Source organism: Apostichopus japonicus, chromosome 8 (assembly GCF_037975245.1).
Source record: "Apostichopus japonicus isolate 1M-3 chromosome 8, ASM3797524v1, whole genome shotgun sequence".
In the NCBI taxonomy this organism is placed as follows: Eukaryota; Metazoa; Echinodermata; class Holothuroidea; order Aspidochirotida; family Stichopodidae; genus Apostichopus; species Apostichopus japonicus.
In genome coordinates this window covers 13239613-13263111 of record NC_092568.1, presented here as the reverse complement: position 1 = coordinate 13263111, position 23499 = coordinate 13239613, and the positions used below count along the sequence as shown (strand labels likewise).

The following is a 23499-nucleotide window of genomic DNA, read 5'->3' as shown; positions in this document are numbered from 1 at the left end:
CCTAGCGGCCTAAGGAGGACGGTAACGAACTAATGTGGGTTAAACGGCAAAGCACACACAGGGAAAATACTTCATATGCCCCCAAGAAAGCAACCATCTGTGGTTATACTCAAACATCACAAGCGGCGCGAATCAAAATATCAACAAAACGTTCGATTTACCGCAAAAAAAGGGGGGGGGGGAGAGGACAGCATGAGAAATATATAATTTTGACTAGGTATCATTAACGTTTCATTGTATTACAGAATAACGACGATGGATGTTGCTACCTTCCTTGGCATGATTGCCGTTTCAATAGTGCGGTAAATCTTGATGTTCATTGTGAGGGTGTCAACATTTTCTAGTGATTGGAAGCAGACACATTTTGCACAAGCCTGACCATCAATCTTTGCAACCGAACAAGGTGAGGTGAAACTGTAGCTGCAAATGTTGAACTATGGTAATCAAAATTAGAAGTATCATGTAAAGGGATATCCCAAAATCTGCCAACAAAATGCTGAAAAGGGTGTATTGATTTTTCGAAACGTTGAAACCATATATTAGTAGAACTCGAACATATGTCACGTTTAAAATCAGTGTAAAGAATCATTTTACGCCAACCGAAATATTCTAAACAGTCTATTGACAACACGAAAGTGCCCGAGAACATTAAAACTACGTCACAGGGCCGCATTCACGTGTACTGCTGGGAGAGGGGTACATGGCGGGAGGGCACTGCGGTGACATGAAACGATATCAGGGGTAATGTGTAAGCCCGACATAGCTGGCATTGCGATGAATTCATTACACCCCTCATTTCCCGGGAGACCGCCGTATACAGCACTTTGCGAGAGAGTGATATTTTTTGAAGGATGTTGTCCCAACATCTATGATTGCCTTGCATATTTTGCGTTTGAAACCGCCACGCACGACAAAATGAAGAGTAAGCGAAAAGTTCAGAGTTGTTCGATATAATTGTCATGTACAGGATTCTTACAAGCGTTATAAAAATAAAAGCCTTATAAGTCATTGCACTTCTTTTACTCTTTACTTTACTTATACGTCTTAACTAAGTTACTTAGTTTTACTAAATGATTTACTTACATAGCACAGTTGGAACTTACTAGATAATATACAACAAACCAATATTTGTACAAAATACAGGTCATTAATGAATTCCTCAAAATATTTCAAATAAGATTTCGTGTTATCTCAAATACGGCAAGGCTACTTTAAACATTGTTAACACGAAGACACTCCAGGAAGTACGTAAACTAACCAGCTTGGTCAAGGAAAGTAAGGTTATGTCAAAAAACTTCCCTATGATGTTTGTCCGTTCCTCAATAAATTACCACGACCCTTCAAACTGCTGTCGAAAAGTTTGCCGCCCTCATTTAAGTAAAATAATTTTCTGTTTTCGTAAATGCATTTTTTGAAAAGCGAGGGGAGGATAAAATCTTTATTAAAATAAACCAGTGATCAGTCTAATATACCACATAATTGTTCGGTAATGGAATTTGTGTAAATTACAAACTTTGTTTTTCGTGAAGTGATTTAAAAGATAATGCTACAAACAATCTTTTCAGTAAAACATGAGATAATAACAGTAACGTCACATAAGAGACACAAACAGACTGTTCCTTCGAGACCACTTTTGTCCTCTTCTCAAACTATTTGTTAACTATTAATATTCCTGACTTTTAACGAGAAATAGATTGCTCTGATGAGGGGAGAAACTAACAACAAGTGATACCAACTGACAAGGGAGATAAATCTCATAATAATGGTCTTATTACATACGTCATGATTACGTGAATGAAGTACATGAAAGATGACAGCTATAATCAAACCAATCGTAATATTGTCATTGCAGTAGAGGTGTTGATACCACCTGTCAAGGCATCTTCCTCTACACCCGAAATCGATAAATATACACATAATGTATGTCAATTCTCGACTGGTGCCACAGTACAAATCATTCTGTACTTTTCACTGCAAAACGACCAATCAACTAAACATAATATCATGCTGGGTGTTATATCAGAGGAATATCATATCTAACCTCGAACGGGCTACAAACAGTGCATACTTCATTTCAGCTTGTTATAAAGCCATTATGACATGAATGAATGATGTGGGAAAATTAACAATGACATAGGCTGCATAGTAGCATTAATATGCATAGTAGCCTAACATTGTGAGGTTGGAATATAACATGAAGATGTCAAGCTATGGTTTGATTCACAAAAACCAAGCTACCAATGAAGAGAATACATCAATCAATTAAAATCATAACAACATTGAAGGATCTCTCTCACACTGGCGCTGGTTTTCACTAAGGACATAACAAGTCTCATACAGATATCAATATGTAGCTACAGCTACTCGGTCACTTCTTAATAGAACAGCAGCAGACTGTTTACATCTAATTCTTCTAATCAATTTCACTTATCAGTTACCTAAAATCCTTAAACTCTCATTGCAACAACGACCGCTAATGACAGAGTCATAGCAATTGAATTAAGAGGACCACAGGGCAGTACGTCTCCCGTCAAATGACCCTCATTAGGGTCAACCCGAGAGGTCTACACGTTGCCAGGGGTCATCTATAGACTGACCAATACAGCTGATAACGTAGCAACCCTCTGTGCTTTAATTATAGCACGTTCCTCTTGTTTCCTGATCTACTTGGGAGTGACAAGTCCAAGGATTCTACAAGATATACTATTATAGACCACATGAAATGCTGCCATCACTTTACAAAACTTCTTACAAACAATCCAAGATCGGTGGTTATGAAGTAACTGATTCTTAAAGGTAGCATTTTACGATCCGTCGATCTACGGTTACACGAAGGTTGTCAGATTAGCCCAATGGGTGAAATGATCTTTCCCCGGTTAAGCAGAATCTTGTCTCTATCTATGTAGACCCCCCGCCTTCTACCCTCTCTTTCAGAGATTTACAAAATCTTTTTTTTTTTGGAGCACAAACCTTGTTGCAGATTAACGAAGTTAGGAACCTTCAAGGTGTTATCACACAGGTGCAAACTTTGTTTGCATACTTCGGTCATTATTTAATTTTAGCAATTTTCTTTAGGCGTTAGTTCGTCTCAGAGGAGCCGACTTTTATCTTTTACAATTTACTGTATAACTCTCCAATTCGGCTAACATTAATGCTGACCCTATTATTTAAATCTACTGTCGTTAAGTCATTAGTAACCCATAACAAGGAAGGACATAGGTCCTAAACCACCAGGCTAGTTTATCAAAGTCTAGAATAAAGATATGGATACATTTAAACTTTTGTCAAAGGCTTTCAAAACCAAACAGAATTACGAAATGAGGGCACTGGCTATGAATCCATACCACCGAGGCCGTCACTTTCAATTTTCAACATGACGTAAGTTAAGGACTGTTCCTACAGGACAGTAAACACATTTACTTACACGGGATAAAATGTTGACGCGTCAAAAGGCTAATTGGGAGAGACACCCTTCTCGACTACGGAAGAGACTATGTAACACGATACGCCGTGCAAAGACTACTGAGAGGCATCTCAGCAGGTTAGACGCCCCACACCTGTAACAATTAGGGTACTAATTCATCAAATCAAATGGCAACATTGATACTGCATGGTTGCCGAGCTGAGCTGGTCACCCATGGCGAGTGATGGGTGGACCCTACCTCCCACAGGACAATCTGATGAGATTGTGATCGAATTCTATCTCCCATCCAGTCTTTCTAAATTGGCTCTCGTATGTAATCAGTCAATCAGGTATCATTCCCAACCCATTCTCTGATTGGACTGGACATTTGTTTAAGTGATCCGTATTATTTCTGTCTACACGTATACTCACAAACACAATTACAATAAACATGGCAAATTTGACTGTAACCTCCTCACAAGTTACAGAAATAAACCTCCAAAATATCAAATTCACAATTTCTTCACATTTCTTGACAAAATCGCAGGACTGTTTGACCGAAGTTTATCGTACGTCCGTACCGAGATTATTACATCTACAGAGATTGCGCCAAACTGATTTGACGGTAAATATATAGTCTTGCAAGAGAAAATTGATTTGACGGAAAATATAGTCTTGCAAGAGAACATTTCAATTGTTTACAAATTTCTGTCCCTGAAATATTCATGAAAACTCTACTTGTGCCGGAAAAATGACCAAATTCATAGATATATCAATATATGCAGCAACCTTGGAAAACGGCATAATGGAAGCCCTCATAAAGTTTGCCCTAATACTAGTAAGAGAACCAATTTTAGGCCAGCTGGTTGTTGAGGTAGTGATCAAAGTCTCCAAGCACTTCCAACGTAGAGATTTCAAGTTCCTAAGCTTATAACCTTTTCGTAACTTTATCAGCAATGAACTACTCTCGCAGCTAATCTCAAAATCATCTGTCCCAGTCCTTGCAATAAATACCCAATGTACATGGCTTGATCAGTTTGTACTGACAACCGTTAATCAGTATAAACTGAAGTGTGTCAACACCGTAACACATGTTAGACCTGTCAGCAGATGCTACTGTAGAAAAATTACTAACAGACGAGGATGTGTCAACTAATGACTGGTTAGGAGTCTAAAGAACTGTCCCAATGTTTGACTAGTAAGTATAACCTGTAAAGATGGTTCAAATTGCAGTTTAAGCATTTGCAGTAAAGTGTCATCCACTTTCTCTTAAAATGTGGACGAAATTATTGGCAAAACCTTTATAGTCTTGTTAGTCCAGTCAATCATTAGGCATAGGATTGTTTGTTTAGTATTTTCTGTCCTTCTCAGTAGCAACTGGTCATAAATGTAACACATGTTAATAAAATATAACACACATCAGTTTTAACTGATTAACAGGTACTTACCGATACCAGTTTTAGCTGATTAAGCCATGAGAGAACCGGGTGCAATAACAGGTCAAAATAAACATCCTTACAATAATATTTCTTTTCATCACAAAGTCCTAACCTACATCCTATGATGGGCAACAGGTTTCCATGTGAACTCTGTAAACATTTCTCTAAAAGAAACAACTTCCCAATCATGCAGTCTCTGCTTAGACTCCTCGTACATGTGGGACTCTAAATATGTCTTTAAAAAACTAACTTCTTGGTTTACCAATAATACATACTGGAGTCCTATCGATTGGTTCCCTTCATCGATTGTCAATGTATTATACGTTCCACCCAGGGGCAAGAGAATGCCCCCCCCCCCTACAACCTTTAATAGTTGCTTACAACATGTAGGCTTATACCTATTACAGAAAACAGTATCACTGAACTTAGCTTCCCTCCAGTAACCCTTTGCTTAAAACATTTCAGATTAAGCCATTGCACTTGCATTTTCTGAAATGAAGAACATGGATTTCCTTAATTCCTACCTTCAAGAACATGAAGTATCAATCAAGGCTTCATTATGTTTATTCTATTAGACCAATGAGTTTACAAAATACAATCTCTTGTTGGGGAAAGAGCTACAGACTCAGCACAGGAGGAGACAGGTAAAAGACCACACGTTGATGTTAATGATTAAACAATTATCCCAGTGATAACTCTTCATCCCATCCCATGGATACACTCAGGTTACTAATTATTTCATCCTTTCATCTTTCTCACTCATCATATCGAGACACTCTCCTTCACCACAAGAGCCATACAACATATAGCATACCACCATGCAGTCACTACAATGAATTAGTCACCATGGTGTAAGCAAGAGGAACATTTCCTATCCAGCAACCCTCCCGCACTGCTCCACCCACCACTCTGTAGGACACCTATACCACCACCACCATAGCCCTTGTTCCATTCAAGGTTTTGGTTTTTTAGTTCTTTTTTGAAGCAACCGAAAATAATCCAGAGACAATGAAACCCCAAGCCCCACTAATACCTATAACATTATCGCACTCTCAATTCTTTTTGACATGGGGAATTAACAGGAATTTGTAGCTAGAAGAACCCTACCCTCTACTTCTTACCTCCCTCCCATTATCCTCTACTTCTTACCTCCCTCCCATTACCTCTTAATGTTCGACTATCTGCTTATGCCATGACCAAGGTCAAAATGATGTTGGATGCAAGTGCATAGCAGAAGACATGGCAGGTATTAATCACTGGAAGCATGCAAAAAATGAAGCAACTATGACTGCACATTGGGATAACATGAAAGGGATATGGAGAAAGATGGACTAAGGACAGGAGAAAGATGGACTAAGGATATGGAGAAAGATGGACTAAGAATAAGGAGAAAGATGGACTAAGGATATGGAGAAAGATGGACTAAGGATATGGAGAAAGATGGACTAAGGATAGGCAGAAAGATGGACTAAGGAAGGATATGGAGTAAGATGGACTAAGGAAGGATATGGAGTAAGGTGGACTAAGGAAGGATATGGAGTAAGATGGACTAAGGAAGGATATGGAGTAAGATGGACTAAGGAAGGATATGGAGAAAGATGGACTAAGGATAGGCAGAAAGATGGACTAAGGAAGGATATGGAGTAAGATGGACTAATGATATGGAGGAAGATGGACTAAGGATATTGAGAAAGATGCACTAAGGATAGGCAGAAAGATGGACTAAGAATATGGAGAAAGATGGACTAAGGATAAGGAGAAAGATGGACCAAAGATATGGAGAAAGATGGACTAAGGATACTGAGAAAGATGGACTAATGATATGGAGAAAGATGGACTAAGGAAGGATATGGAGAAAGATTGACCACTTAGGATATGCACTAAGGATATGCAGAAAGATGGACTAAGGATATGGAGAAAGATGGACTAAGGATATGGAGAAAGATGGACTAATGATATGGAGAAAGATGGACTAAGGAAGGATATGGAGAAAGATTGACCACTTAGGATATGCACTAAGGATATGCAGAAAGATGGACCAAGGAAGCATATGGAGAAAGATGGACTAAGGATATGGAGAAAGATGGACTAAGGAAGGATATGGAGAAAGATGGACTAAGAATAGGCAGAAAGATGGACTAAGGACAGGCAGAAAGACAGAAAAGTAGTCAAACAATGTACAGTATGAAAGGAACACTTGATGAGTAACATCAAAGACACCAGATGGAAGTACAACAGTCAGTCTTTGTATATAATACATGTGAAACAGATGCAGAGTGTACGGATAGACAATAGCTAACACCATGATAAAGGGATATGGGCAGGGATAAGCATAAACTCATGCACCATACCATTCCTTGTATAATACAGCGATACTTGCAAACATACATGCTATGCTACATAAAAGTAGACTCTCACAACCAGCTTCATCCAGACAACATCAGCACATCACCTCACTCCAGCTAGTCTGAGGGGCCAACAATTTTAACACAACACACACACAGTAAACTTCCAGACGACACCAACACATATTAATGGACCTGCATAATGCATGTTACCAACTATCCATTTGAGCTCATAGAATCATCATCTCATACACCTAATCCTAAGGATTTCAATTCCTCTCTCCTCACCCCCACCCAATCACATAACATCAAACATCACCAAAATCTCAGCTAAACCAAAACCAATCCAACTACATATACAGGCACAATAACACTGTTCCCATTGATCAGCACCTCAGACCAAATACACCATAAAGTCAGACACAAGCACCACAACAGCACCACCTCTATCAATGATTCACCCACGCAAACAAGCACCACATCTACACCTGTACAAAACTGAACATCAATAATCATAACAACATCCCCCACATCTCCTACTGCAATACAGCCACTAGCAATGTCATATCACTTTAACTAGAGAAGAGAATCAAAGGAAAGAAATGTCATAAACAAACAGTTTGACCTCATCAAACGTCAGTGTACTCAAAACTAAATGTAGGCATAAATACTTCACTTAAGAAGGCAATCCACCTTTCACCATACATAATGTATTTTGAACAATTTGAATTTTGATAACTTGCAGTTCATGGACAGGACTTGACAAAAATAGGAGAGCATTATCAAACTAGTTATAATGACAGCATCTGTTTCCCTCTTGTAAGTCACAAACCTACACCATACATTCAACCAGGCTTGTCCAATTTACAAACCTACACCATACATTCAACCAGGCTTGCCCAAGAATTCCCAAACCTACACGATACATTCAACCAGGCTTGTCCAAGTTACAAACCTACACCATACATTCAACCAGGCATGTCCAAGTTACAAACCTACACCATACATTCAACCAGGCTTGCCCAAGTCCTTCAAATGCTATCCTCTCAACACTCCATTTCTGACAAAGTAAGAAACAGTGCTATCTTCTTAAACAGGTTAGGAAAGAGCTTTCCCAAAGTATGTACAATCAGTATAGTACCATCACAGGCTTTGTCACAAGTGGAATAAAGCTGTCAGCACATGGAAGACTTGGTCAAGTCTAAATACTCACATCAATCAGTTTATATTGACTATATGCATGCATCTCAAACATCAGACAACAGCAACCTCTCAAAGATGATCAAGAATGATTCAAGGAGAAAATATTACCAGAAACATTAGTCTTTCAAAACCAGGGAATCAAGGGATGATGATGATGATTTGTGTAGGGCAATGTTTTTAACATCCAGTGATCATTCTCTCTCCATGTGCTAAATAATCTGTTTAAGTCTTACCGTACTAGAGGAGAGTCAATTTATTGACAGGCAAATCAAATATGGTTGAGAAGACAGTTCCCCTCAATTTTCATACTAAGCAATCCCTAATACATGTTTGGTTATTCAATTCATTGCTTATGTTTTCTAGAAACTTGACAAAAAGTGTAAAAGCTGTAGAGAATATACCTTAAATTGATAACTTTGGTAACCAGAAAGGTGTAATGATACTGTATCTTCCAGACCCTATATTGAGTGAGACTACTGAAAACTGGAATACTAATATACATAAACATGATGTTCACTGTTGTACTTCGATACTTACCTTAGAAATTGCTTGAAACAGTAACAACTGGCTTCTAGTTATCACACTGAATATGCAACACATCTTTAATGTTAACAATCCTTAAAGGCTAAACTGCACATATCTTCATTAAATTAAAATATACTTTGCTTCAAGTCATATGCCACATAATGGCCTATAATTTATTCAAGGTCATAGGTCACATCTTCAATGTCTTCTTTTCCTTACAGAATATAACGACAGTCTATGCAAAGTAAACAAATACCAATGACTAAATCACTTCCTTTCAAGTTCTTTCTTTTTTTCACTACACATGCACTAAACTCAGTTTTGAACAACACATGGGGTGGGGAATGTAGAAAAATATTCAACTAAGCTTGGAGAAATCAACTCATACAAAACATTAATATAAATTATTAATGCAAAAATGAGGTCATTAAAAATTCATAAGACAAAAACCTTAACAAAACAATAGTTCCCTTAGTGTCATACCTCTTAGAATATACTTTACACTTTACAAACTTCAGTAAACAAAATAACGTTTCAAACCTAAAAACATCTTCTCTCTTACAAAGAGCCTCTATACTTAAATACTTTACATTCCTATACAAAGTTTATACAGATTACAGATTTACACTGAGTATTTAATCAACTTGTACTGTTAATGTTCACAATAGCTTATAGTAGTTTATATTTTACTTAAGTTATTCTATTATTTTAACTCTTTGTACAACTACTTGGTAGGCCTGAGTAGCTGTAGCAGTTGTCAAACCATCCCATGGGTATGAACACCAATACTGCCCTTTAAGTCACCCAAAGGACAACGAGAGTCAACTGCAATAAGTCACTGGCACCCATATTTGACATTTGTCAAAACATCCCAGTTTGAGTTATAATGTCAATCCCATAAACCAATGAAAAAACCTGTTAACTCTCTGAAAGTCATTTAAACTTCTTTGAAAATATCTGTTTTAAAAATACTTAACATATATTGACATTAACTATTAACATATGAGTTATCTGAGTGAGTGCAGTCCTTTTGTAGAAATTTAGTGAGTATTATACACTAGTTAAAGCACTACAATATATGCTGACCTGCAAATACAGCATGTACATCTCACAGCAGCTTGAATTACACTTGGTATAAGTCTTTGTTGATAGACGAAGATAAAACCAACTCTCAGCAGGACACTTTGAAGTGCTGATGGGAGTACCAGAATGCAGACTACAACCAGCATAAACACATGGGATATTTGTTTCTCATCTATAAAATTTATATACACAACCTTCAAAGAAAACTAAACCAAACATGCTGTGTATTTCAGTGTAAAACAGGATAGCATTCACTATGGCACACGGCAGAGCGTGATCTTAAACCAAATAACTCAAATATAAAAGATTATGCCCAATAAATGAGGTTCAATATTTTACTATCATTAACAACTTAATATAAACTTATCTTAAGTGATATAATAACACACTTGATCATTAATACTTAAATATAAAAGGCAATGACTTTATATACTGTACATCTTATAGGCAAGAAATTGCTTTCTGACTTTCAGTGGTATTTCATATTCATATTCATGTGTTGTGTAATGTATTGCACCAATGTATGTTATGTACATTCTTTACTTAGTATTCCTAATTAATATTATGTGTGATAGTGGTGGCTGAAGGTCGATCCAAAGTCTTTATTTCTTAGTAAATATATGACGCTCTTTCACAATTGAGGCCCCCACATGAGCCTGTGTTTTTATGCAGTGTTGACCTCTGACAAACATGTAGTACATCTAGATGCATGCATATTTACAAACATGTTTTAACATGCAGCTTAGATTGTCCTTGGAGCTATACTGTTGTATGTAACCCAGGATCTGGAAAACATTGACTCAACAAATTATGAGCTAACTTCTAGCTTGGAAAAAAAACACAATACTAAAATTACAGCAGTGAAGTCCTTTGATTTCTTTCAACAATTTAGTTCACAAAAGCATTTGTACGAATGATGAAGCAATGATCTCAGTAGCCTCATTTCTCCAGAAGGGAAAAAAGAGGAGAGGGTGACAAAGATATGTCAACTTATACTAAGCAATTTGTGAATAAAAATAAATCCAGAAGGTCAAAGGTCAGCACAATTCACTGATAGCTCTGGTACTGTATTGACTAATTCCCCTTTAATGTTTGCACCAGAGTAAAATGGTATTAACGGTTCACACACTGCAAACAAACACATCAAAAGCAGGTAAATTAGTTGACTTTGTCAAACATAATTGCATCGACTCCTTTGATTTGATTTTCATAGAGTAGCATTGTGAATACGACAGCAGGACTGAAGACTGATCTTACCATGAAAATGGATTCAGTTATTTCTCTGTTTCCTTTCCCACCCCTGTCTCATAGTATAGCTACTACATACCTTAAATACTGCAGTACCCTTGTACTACCTATTACAACCCTCACATCAGCTGTAGTAGCTACACATATGAAGCTTACATGTATGTAACATCATGTATGTAGCTACATACCTCTGTAATATTATACATGTCAATATAAGCTACATTAATGTCAGTACCAGACAAAAAATCAAACCATATTTCACTTTCACTACCAGAAAATTTCCCATTGAGACAATGAATATATTTTGATATATCTGGTGTGTTGTGATCATTGTGTTATGTTCCAGGTACTTTTTCCTTTTGTTTCCCAGTGCAAAACTTCTCCTTCCATCTCATACTAAGACCAGTTGAATAATTTATCTTACATACGCTGTCAACAGCATACAAAGTACTAACACAATCTCAATCTGAACCATTCTAACTTAACCTCACAATGCTACTCTATGCTTCATTGACTATAAACCAAAAATTATGACTTGTAAGAAGGATATAAGGCACACAAGCATCCCACATTGGTTATGTGGGAGAAGTCAACAACAAACAGAGGCTCTACCTCTCATGGAAGTTCTAATACTATTCTTTGGTCAACACAATCGTATCATTTCTTTGGCTAGGCTTATTCTTAGAAGACCCATGGATGACAAAGCTTTTCAAATGTGCCCCAATGACACTGGCAATGGCTCAAACAGTGTAACCCACATGCCAGCCGGTCAACAGAGTGACAGATTCCACTGCCCATATACTAGATCAACATAATTAGTTATGCTGATAAAACTGTGTTTGTTATGGATATTAGCTTCAGCATGTAGACTTTATAAGTATATACACATGACAAGGGTGGCATTTGCATAGTGTTAAAATAATATCTAAATAGTGATAATAATTTCATGAAAATAATGTAAATATGTATTTGTACCTATAGTACGTTATCTCAAAGAGACAGTGTTGCCTCTCGAACGAGTTGTATGTGTATTCCAGCATGTAGTATTGTACCCATGATTGCACACCTGAATAGAATAAAACAGACCACTTCAACAGAACATTGCAAAAACTGCTAGCCTCATTAATAACCATCATCATCATCATCCACATGTTGACATGTTTCTAAAGGATAAATCTTAAACTAGTCTTGTGAACTGAATTTATGCTTCTTTTATCACTGATTATGAATGTTACAGCATTCTGCGGGCAGTTTTTTAGAAGGGAGCCATAACATTTTATACGAGACAAAATTCATGAGTCTTCAAAACTGCCCAACAAAACATAACATTCATATGGTAAGACTGTCACTGTCGTTATTCTATCATTTATATGCTTGCAACGACGAGAGGTTGAGTGTTCATCCTAGACTGTATCCTCCTTAAACTTCAGACATGTACAACTCAGCTAAAGGTGTTTGTTATGAAATATTCAAGTGTGCAATGATGAGTTGTTATATTAATGTATATATATATGGAATGTTTGTTGTGTAAGTTTGTTAAACAATACCAACTGAAGATATCAGTTAGGCATATATTATATATATTACTTGTAAGTAACCCTCAAGTACACGACATCTATTCTACACCTAAACATCTTATTCTTTAACAAGATAACAATTACAACTGCACTGAAGAAGAAGAAGAAGGAGGGGAAAAAATAATTTTCTGAAACAAGATATCTCATGATAAGGCTAGAAACTAGAAAGATCTACATAAATGTGTTATACTCAAAACAAAACTTTTCAATTATTTCCTGTTAAACAACTCTATCAAATTAAAGGCTACAAACATCTACATAAATATTTTATCCGGAAAACAGAATAATATGCAATAAATGACTATGCTAGATGCACTGATATTTCACAAAATAGTTTACTTTTTTTACAATAAATAAATAACCATTTTCAAAATGTAGAATTTCCATCAAACCCCACAATGCAAGTGTCAGTATCAGCATAAAGCAGCTGGTTGTCTGCTATGACCCATATTCACCTTCTCCTTACATAAATTCAAAGTACTAGAGCAGCATTCCATATGAGGAATATTTTGTTTTGTTTTTTGTCCAAATGGCCACCATTAGCTAATTTAGTTTGTGTTAATAACTAATAACAATAACCATTTCAGCCCTGATTTGTATATGTCAAAGTACCTCTGAAGGTGTGAGAGGTCTAGGCTAAGTACTGATGTTTCCTTTGAAAACACAGCACTTTCTCTTTCATGATAACATGAATATCTCTTTTGACAAACAAACAACAAACTATTAAACCAACCAGTTTCTGATTTATAGTAACTGACTGAGAGTGGACCTAGGCTGCAAGAAATCAGCTGTTTCTTTATAACATGACCACTAGCAAAACCCCGCCACTGAAGGAACTTTTAACATCTTGTAAAAATTCAGTTCCATACATATACCAAATGATGATTTACACGGCACTACGGTCTTACACTTATATAATAAATTATCACAGATATGGAAACAAAGAAATTTAGTGATGGTGCAAGCCAACGCTAAAACTAGAAAAAACAAAGCTCACAAAGATGATGATACTCCCTGTACAAAAATTGAATACAAGACTTGACTTTCCCTACACAGGTGGAGGGCCGCGAATGAAGGTGACGATTGGTCCCAGTCTGTGACTGTCGATCAAGAGATTGTCGGACAAGGAGAGATAACAATCGCCCGTTGAGGTCTCCACCACGCAGGGTAACACCAAGACTAGTATGATGTAGAGATAGAGGAGCAACTGAATAGGTAATGCTGTCATCAACACTTTCTTCATAAATGATGGTTTCACATGAATATTCACAAGTTCATCTGAATACTTAATCTCTCCTATCTGCCCATTCCTGCCATCTGTCTCTTCTACTCTCCTCCTTGCAAAGTCCACTTCATCACAATTGGGATTAGAAACCTGAGGAGGAAGACCGTATGACGAAATGAAAACGAACGCTGACTAAAATACTGACTTTGATCAAACAGGTCAATGGGTCACAAAGTAGACATACACACTGAGGTTCACTAACCCTAGGAATGCTCCAAGTAACATATTATTTTATAAATCTGATAGGGCTGGCAATTCCTGAATTATTAAAGTAAGGCACCATCTGCTACCCACACTACTACAAGGCTTGAGCTACTACTTATCATAATCCTATTATCAGTTCAAGGTGTGATACAATGTCAACCCTGGCAATGAAATATGCTCTATATTTAATCCATTGCTAGGGGCAATCTACTAGAAACATATCTGCTCTTTATGAGGTATCAAAATATGAAAGGCGGATCTCAAACTGAAAGACTTAAGTTTAGGTCAAGTCAAGTTTCAAGGCGAGACATTCCCAGGAAGACTTAAAAAGATGCTGAATATCCCAGACAATAATACCTAATGTAGTATTATAGACTGAGAGCAGTACTGTGTTAATATGTACAGTAAGGCATCAGTCTCTAATATTCCAACTGATTGGTAAGTTCTGACCAATCAGGGTTATGCTAGGATTCAAATAAGTGAGTGACTCAAGACGAAAGCAAAATTCTGGGAATGGCACAATGTATTTTGAATATATTCAAACAAAACAGCCACCTTCACTTTCCCTTTTGTTTCCTGTTCATATCCATACAGACAAACTCTAACATATGAAGCTGTTGCCTATTTGAAACACTGTTCCATGGATACGTTGTACTTTGACATTAATTCAATTTACCGTAAATCACTGTGGAAATTATATTTGAAAATGACTAAACACACACAATGTTAATATAATTTAAGGGTGAAAATACAAATTAATTAATGTAAAAAGTAGTTTAAAATGTTTAATTCTAATTTGTTGGGTTTTGGTTTTGTGTTTGATCTTAGATGTAAACACACCCTGTTTAGAAGAAGCCATTATTTAATGGCTGGCTCCCTGGCACTGATTGTGTCACCACTTATCTAATCTCCATACAGCATATCTCCAATTTGACCCTAACCCATTCACAATTCTGACCACATTCAAATATTTCAAGAGCAGTCGGGTAACATACTTACATACGTCAGTTTGGTTATCAATTTAGTAGCTTTCCTTTTGGGCCTTAAAGTTTTTTTCGTTTGGAAGGGTCAAGTTATCCAGTGGGATAGTTCTTAACCATTTTCATGAAACTTAAAAGCATATAAGTAATATGACAATGGTATCACAATGAGTTCTGTAGCATCTGAGAAAAAATTTACTTTGAGGTTTACGATATTCCTCAGCAAAAAAACAAAAAGAATATTCTAGTTCTTTGGAAAATTTCTACTTACTTTAAAGATGACAGAGTTGTGAATTTTGAACAAATACATGGGAATGCTGCATAAACATACAATGCAGTGGAGCAAACTAAATTAAAATGACAGGTTTCATGTAGGCCAACATAATCATACGCCTAATAATAGGTGATGACCCATACTTGGGTGGCTAGATGTAGCATAGGTTCAATTATTTGGCAATCTTTAACTTAGCTTTAATCCATACAATGACAAACTTCTTTGTCAGACTCTCAGTTAAGCTGACTTCTTCCCTCTAATAATACACAAAGATGAACATGGTTGGTCAGTTTAAACCATAACACATATCTGCTAGGCTATAATAAAAACTAGCCTCACACAATTTTTGTTCTCAGCTCTCTCATTCTGCTAAATATTCATGTACAAGGAAATGTAAAGAGAACACATTTCAGCAAGCTGAAAAATGCATAATGTAGGAGAAGTTCAGAACTTAGGTGTTAATAATAATGACAAAGAGAAATGTTGCACATGATGCATAAATCACATTTCATGATAAACTATAGTGGTTGACAGTTTGATCGACTCACCTCTGTTCCAGCTGATTGAATTTCCTTCAGGTCAGCCTCTTGGGCAGCATCTTTGGTATTTTTATCCAGCCAGAGAACAATCACATCCTTCCAATCCCCTGTGGATGCATCAGGCCCTGGGGACCCTGCTAGGTCCCTGCGATTCAGCTCATTAATCAAAGATGATGAGGCCTCAATTAGTTTATCTGTGTCATCGCTACCCTCAGAATCAAGCTCCCATTTCTTTTCAAGCTCCTCTGGTTTCAGCAGAAGCTCATCCAGCTCCTGCTCCATGTCTCCCGTTTCTGAGTCTTTGTCAGCTGGCTTATCTACATTTGACCCAGCCATGGACCACAGGTAACACTTCTTTAACTTAACACTATCTAAGTAGTTCATGAGATCCCCATCTCTGCATGAGTCACTTAACTGAGCTACGTAGCTCATGTAACCCTGTTTAGCAACTTGAAGTTCTTCAGATCCGTTCACAAAGGTACAAGGCACCTCCTCTGTTGCTTGTTTAGCTTGTGTAACTAACCTGCCTTCCCCCATGGAACTCTCTCTCTCAACAGCTGAAGACATTGTAACATTATCCTCACAGCTCATGCAACCCTGTTTAGCATCTTGAAGTTCTTCAGATCCATTCACATAGGTACAAGGCACCTCCTCTGTTGCTTGCATAACTAACCTGCCTTCCCCCATAGAACTCTCTCTCTCAACAGCTGAAGACATTCTAAAATTATCCTCACAGTTCACGCTCATGTCTGTTCCCAAACTTTCAGTTAAGTCCGACCCAAAAAGAGCATCAAAATAATCCTGGCATTCTGATCCAACACTGTGCGTGTCGTCTGTATTCACACACTGTACCGTATCACTGACTACGTGGCTCCACTGTTCATCACTGCTGTAATCGTACATTTCCTGTTTCGCAGATATAGTCTCCTCACCCACACGAGCATTAATTGCCTTACTTTCAATCATGGCAGGAAATAGACTCTCCAAATCTCCAACGGTCGTTTCCTGTTTGGACAAGTAACAACCGCTATCTGTGCCTGCTTTGATGATGATACTCGGGTTGAATATGCTGGCAGTATCGATATCATCCAAGGATTGGCAGCTGAAGTAATCCTCAGAAGAACTAGGAGATGTTGATAACGAATCTGTGGCAAGCCTAGAAGTCAATTCAGTCATGAAATCCAGGGACTCATACATGTGGCTGAGACTGAGGTCTGTTATCTCTAAGAGTGCATCCTCTGTCTCTTCCAAATCTTCCTTAGATTGTCTTGAAGAATGGTCCTTCGATGGTGACAGATTCAAATTCAATCGCAGACTGTCCAGCCCTCTTTTCGTCTCTTTGAATGAAAGCTCTTCACCGAGGAAAGAAGGAAAGAATCTGTCAATGTCTGGACAGATGGAAGGAGTTGTGAGATTCTCAATGCTGGGGCTTTTCTCAGAGACCAAGAACGAGGATGTCTTCATTGGCCAAGATTGACACAGAATGGCTCTAACATGAGAGTTGTCCATGTGAGATACAGGTTCAACTAGAGGAATGGGGTCAGAGTGCTTGAAAACATCCTCACTGTCATCAATGACCGATGGAAAGTTGAAAGCTTGGAAAATGGCCTCTGCTGCTTCTTCAGGGCTTGGCGGATTCATCATACTCACATCTTCATCTCCCTCACCTTCATCACTCGAGAGGCAGAGATCCCACAGAGCACCCTCCAGTAGTTCCCTTTCATCCAATTCTAGGTCGCTCACTTCCACGATCACAGATCCTTGTTCTTCATCATCGATGGATTCTTCCTGTTCACTTTGGTTAAGTGCCTCTGACTGGAAGGGAGAGAAACTTGGTTTTGGAATACTCCTACCTGCTAGCACTGTCTGATCAAAGTTAAATGTACCTCCTTCTTTTGGTGACATGGTCCAAAATTCCACTTCCCTCTTGGATGACTCTGCAGGGTCAGGTAAAGGCCTCCCTTCAGAGACAGCCACTCCCGTCGATGAATGGAGAATGGAAGATTCCATTTCCAAATACTTATCCAGAATGTCTTCAGCAAAATCCATGATGTCCGGAGTTCCTGGGCCTGGATCAATATCATGGTTGTCCTCTCCATCCTTCAAGGGCAACACATCGTCAAAATCCAGATCCCCGAGTGATACATCCGAAGTGTCGCTTATACTGTAAGCATCGTTCTCAGAGAAAGCCTCCCTTGCAATCACAAGCTCTTCAATGTCCAACCTCCGCTGTAAGTCGTTGACCCTGAAAGTGAATCCGTCCACAGCGTCATCATCTATAGAGGGGGTGGGGTGGTAACGGTGGGGAGTCATAGACCATGCACTGGTGCTATATTTTGATGGCGTGAACATGTCGCTAAGCTGAACTTCTTCAGTTGCATTCTGCTGAAATAATTATGTAAGATGATGAGATATGTCAGTTTCCTGGACAATAAGCTCAAGTTCTTAAGAGAAGTAAGGAAATATAAACAAGAGTATTACAAAAGAAAACCACATTTCCACCAGCTGAGTTATCAATGGTAGATCATATATACACACATATAAGGTTACAGTGCCTTAGACACTGACCAAAGTTTGCACTGCCTTACTAACCAGAATGCAACAATGTATTGTGGTTTCGAAGATGTAAGATGAGCAGTTTGCTTCATGAATCTGACGTAATGTATAGTGAGGGTGTACAACATACTTGATCTTAGTAATACAGTGAAAAGCAGTGTGATGTGACAAACAAGAAATTCACAATGACAGGCTATCCTGAAATGACCACTGACCTCAACAACAGGCTTCTTGTACTAAATGTGATACATCAACATACTAAATATGACATCTGCCCTTGTTGAAATATTGAAATAAAACATCATTTACACAATTTGACCCCTGGTGAACACAACAACCATTGTCCTCCGCCCACATTAGGCTTCTTGTACTTAATGTGTGGTACAATGACATACCAATTTGTTTTCTGTCCAAGCTTCCCTTGCGATATTATTTTAAGGAAGGTGCGTTAGTGTAGAGAGACAGGTAAGAGGGGAGTGAAGTTAATGTTTCCCATTTGTTGACTTCAAATGACCTTTGACCTCCACCAAAAGCAGTAAGAGGCTCCTTAAATTTGATATGGTGCATCTACAAACCAAATATAAGATCTGTCCAAGGTTCCCTTCTTGCAATATCATGTTTACAAGGTTTTCACAATTTGACATCTGATGACCCCCAATGACATTTGACCTCCACCAAAAACAATAGTCTACTTGTACTCAATGTGGTACTTCTACGCACCAAATAAAAAGTTGGTCTGACTTTCCCTTCTTCAGATATTATGTTTACAAGCTGGGCGTCACAAACACACACGCACAAACATACACGCCATCATGAATGCAAAGGTTACGATTATCATCGAAACCAAAAGTTACATAGACAGACACACATTTATGCCAGAAAAGCAAAAACATTACTGCCACATGATCAGTGCCAAACAACTGATACAGTTGCAAGAATTTCATTTCAAACGTACAGCCACTGTTTAAATTTGCTGTGTTAACTGAGATTTTACAGGAGCATTCTGGTGGTAAAGTAAGACTTTATTGCCCGGGGAAAAAGTCAATGTTGAGAATTGTCTACACTAGAAGGTGAATATCAGATTCTGATTGCATGTGTAATGGCTAAGACATGACTTTTGTTTTGGTCAGTTGTTTTGAATGTAAATCACAACAGTTGAGTGAGAAGTATCAGCTAGAAAATGTTGAAAATGTGTTTTGTTTTTCTTCATAAATTACCAAACCTTTACCCCAGAGAAGCAAGTAACATTTGCAAACAAACTGCACTTCGATGATGCTTAGATCTTCAGAGTACATTGAAAGCAGAGCAAATATTCTAATTACATCTCATTTCAAGGAGAAGTACAGAAATAAGACTCAAGAAGGTATGTTTGATGAACATGTGCCATGACAACATCAGAAGCTCCTGATGTGAGATATTTCCTGGATTCTTGAAGGATTTATCTGACAAATTAAGTCATATTCAAACAACTATATATCTTGAGGAAAAGTACAAAGAAATTATGGCTAGAACGGGGTTAGAACCAGTGACCACTGGGTTAACTGCCAAGTGTTTTATGAAATCCCCTATCTCAAAAGAAATGGATATTAATGGATTGATTGCCATCAACCAATGGGCTGGATAGCTCAGTATAGTGCTGGGCTTATAACCCAGAATGCCATCTAGCCATCAATTTCTTTGCTCTTTTCCATAACTTGTAATTTCCTAGTCAGTTTTCTGTTGTTAAAGTAATTGGTATACCATATCGTGTGTTATAAAACAATTTAAACATTGACAAATGAACTGTCAAATAGTTTTCTGGACTGGAAAGTGTCAACTGGAATATCCCTTACAAAAGTGTCATATAAACTGTAACATTCCCATCCCATCCATCTTCTCCATCCTCACTGTTTCCACTATCAGCAGAAATGTAAGTCAAGTTTTTAAGGTCACAAAAATTAATGTGGATTTCCTTTCATACTGATTACGAATTTAGCAGGTAATCAATGTTTATTTGATTTAGTAAAAATATAAAAATTATGGGGTTCAATGCAAACACATACAGTAAATTTGAAAGTTATAAGATGGAAAAAAAACAATGAAGAAAATTTGCAAAAACAAATCTGTTTTATTCAAGAATGTAAAACTGCTTGAAATAAAAAAACTTGCAAGATTGCAGCTTCTGATGCAACAACTTAAAGAATGTATGCAAAAGATTGCTGTAGCTCTGTGTGTGTGTGTTAACCATACAGTAAACAAGGAAGTTCTGTTCCTGTTCTTCAATTCTGATTAGCCCTCCTCATCTTCTACCTCATTCCATAAAGAAAACTAGTTTGCACAAATTTTCTCACCTGTCTGGCTTCCTCCATTTTCTTTTCCAGTCTAGCAAAGAGGTCCCTAGACTGAGCCTGTACAGCTTGCCATCTCCGGTCCAGGTTAAATGATGTCAGCCTTAAATTGTCTTGGTCCTTCTGTAAGGTTGAAGTGGAACCATCAGCGAGTAACAGGTCGCAGAGGGAAAGTACCATCTCAATCCCTGGTGCATGCTTCTTTATTTCTGCTTGCAGACCCTGCCAAAGAAAAATAGTGGATGCAAAATAAGATTCTGCATCAATTCTTTTGTTGGAATACTTTCAGAAATTTTTCTATTTGCTATGTAATAAAGTACAAAATATGATCAGGTTTTCAAACCATTAGAGACATCTGACATATTGATGAGTACACACGGTGCAAACAAAGTTCCATAAGGAAGCACAAAAAATAAATAGGAATTAAAATCACATGGCTACAAAGCATTAACATTTGTCAAGGACGATTAACGGTGCAATGTTCCATCCTCAATAGTGCTTTTGATATTGAGTTAACAGAATATATTTAGATCTGTATCCATTACTGTAATTTACACGAATGAATTAACATTAAATGATGTGTCTAACAGGAGGACCTGATGACTTTGCCTTATTACAGCCTCAGAGCAAACTTAAGCTTAGTGTCAAACATCAAGCTGAGCTAAATTATGGTTAGGAGATAAGCCTGTGCCTATTTCCTCTAAATGAACACAAAACTTCCCTTCCTTTATATCACCCAGGGACATGTAATGGATACTTTTCCAGAAGCCCCATCATGAATAAATCATTTCCAACACAGTATCAGAAAGGAAATGTTAACCTAATTTCCAAAGATGTTACTCTTTGAACCAAGTTCCATAAGGAATGATCATCAGTGAACCATTACCGTACAACAGTTGAATAATGGTTACAGTAATGCCACTCAATAAAATGATTTAATGATTGTTGATACAATGAACATCCTTCCCGTACTTTTGGGCTTGCACTTTTGATGCTCTTTTCATATCAAAGTTGTCACAGTCATCATTTTGAAACTAAGCACATCAAACAACATTTCATTATACAACAATTTTCCATGATCTATTTGAACTGGATATTTTGGCTAAATTCATAAGATATGAGAATTCATGGGTTTTAATATTAAGAGTAAGAGATTAACAAACACATGCATGCAGTTATATGGCATACTACTTCTGAATGAAGAAAAGAAACACTGTTTCAAATTCCAACAAATTTTCATACAGATTAGAAATGGGATCTGAAAGCTGCAATGCAATGTAATGTTGTCATTAAACAATATCTGGACTGAAATGAGAAATGCCATTACACCTGGCATGGGGGGGGGTCTCAAGTTTACCTCTAGTTCTGTCTTCTTGTTCTCCAGCTGTTCTTCATTAAGATGCTCTAGGGAACCTTGAGATGAGAACAACTGCTGTTCCATCCTGGTCAGCCAAACCTTGAGACGAGAGATGACATCCTCTACCTCCAGAACAACACTCAAAGCCTCCTCCGAGGTGGTGAAGATGGAGCTGCTGCTGCTATCAGTTCTCTTCTTACTGTTCTTTGGTTTGATTGGCATCAGCAGCTTGGACTGCAGGACCTTCCATCTCTGGTTCAGAGACTCCAATCTGTTTCTTACCTGCTCTGCCAGGTTAGGATTCGATGACATCAGCTGAAGTCCCTTTCTCTGGAGCTTGCTTCGGCTGACTTCTCTCAGCTGTAACTCTTGTTCATAACCCTGCAGAAGGAGGGAAACAATTGATTTCAAGATGACGATATGCATATTCACCGATACTGCACTGCATGGGCGGGAATGAAATAACCTGCATAAAGCTATCATAGTAAGCACAATGAAGCATATATATATGAAAACTTAATGTCACAAAATTTAGTAAAATGGTATTCAGCAGGGAGTAGGACAACTTCCTTAGTAGAACTTATTTATATGAGAGACCCCTGTTCATTTCAGGATCTGCATCACAGTGATTAATGATTTTATTTTTATATTCAGACTATTCCAGACTTCTAATGATGCTTAATCTGACTGACAAGTAATCAGTGTATTGAAGTGTTTTTAATTTACTTTGCTCCTCCCTTACATGTCTCCTCACAACCTCAGCACTCTCACTCTACCAGGTGTAGAGTGAACTGGTAATCTTTTAACACTGTGCACCCACTATGACTGGACCCAGCCGGTCAATGACATCCCTTCTCATTCTACCACCCAAAGTGTTTAGAACGTTCCTTTCGTCACAGATATTTTGTTCGATTCAAATCTTATGGAACTGTTACAGTATAATAAGGTCCTGTTTTGGTGTTTATTGAAGATGCAGATCATTGGTCTAATTTTGGTGTGCAGTTTGATAAGGATCCTTTTAGATTTTTGGGTGGATAAAATGTTGAAAAGGTCCAAAATAAGGTGAAGAGACCTTAGAAATCGGAATGTTTTATATAACAGTGAACATTTCACAATAAGTCCTCAAATTGTCACACAGTTGACAGAATTTACCA

General features: G+C 37.7%; 1 protein-coding gene and 1 long non-coding RNA gene across 5 annotated transcripts in view; one reads left to right on the top strand and one right to left on the bottom strand.

Moving 5' to 3' along the window:
* LOC139970481 (uncharacterized) overlaps nt 1-7759 on the top strand; it is a 58951-nt gene extending 51192 nt beyond the window's left edge. The window contains exon 3 of the long non-coding RNA XR_011794159.1: nt 246-7759. This is a non-coding gene — a long non-coding RNA (uncharacterized lncRNA). The remainder of the gene's footprint in view (nt 1-245) is intronic.
* LOC139970469 (uncharacterized) overlaps nt 935-23499 on the bottom strand; it is a 58328-nt gene continuing 35763 nt past the window's right edge. For 2 of the 4 annotated variants that reach the window (XM_071976211.1, XM_071976213.1), the window contains 4 exons: nt 22346-22726; nt 20992-21210; nt 16115-18490; nt 935-14198 (listed from right to left, as the gene is read on the bottom strand). In XM_071976211.1, coding sequence (XP_071832312.1) covers nt 13872-14198; nt 16115-18490; nt 20992-21210; nt 22346-22726 — 3303 coding nt within the window. In that variant the 3' untranslated portion in view covers nt 935-13871. The remainder of the gene's footprint in view (nt 14199-16114; nt 18491-20991; nt 21211-22345; nt 22727-23499) is intronic. The other 2 variants (XR_011794155.1, XM_071976212.1) reach the window with 2 other exon arrangements.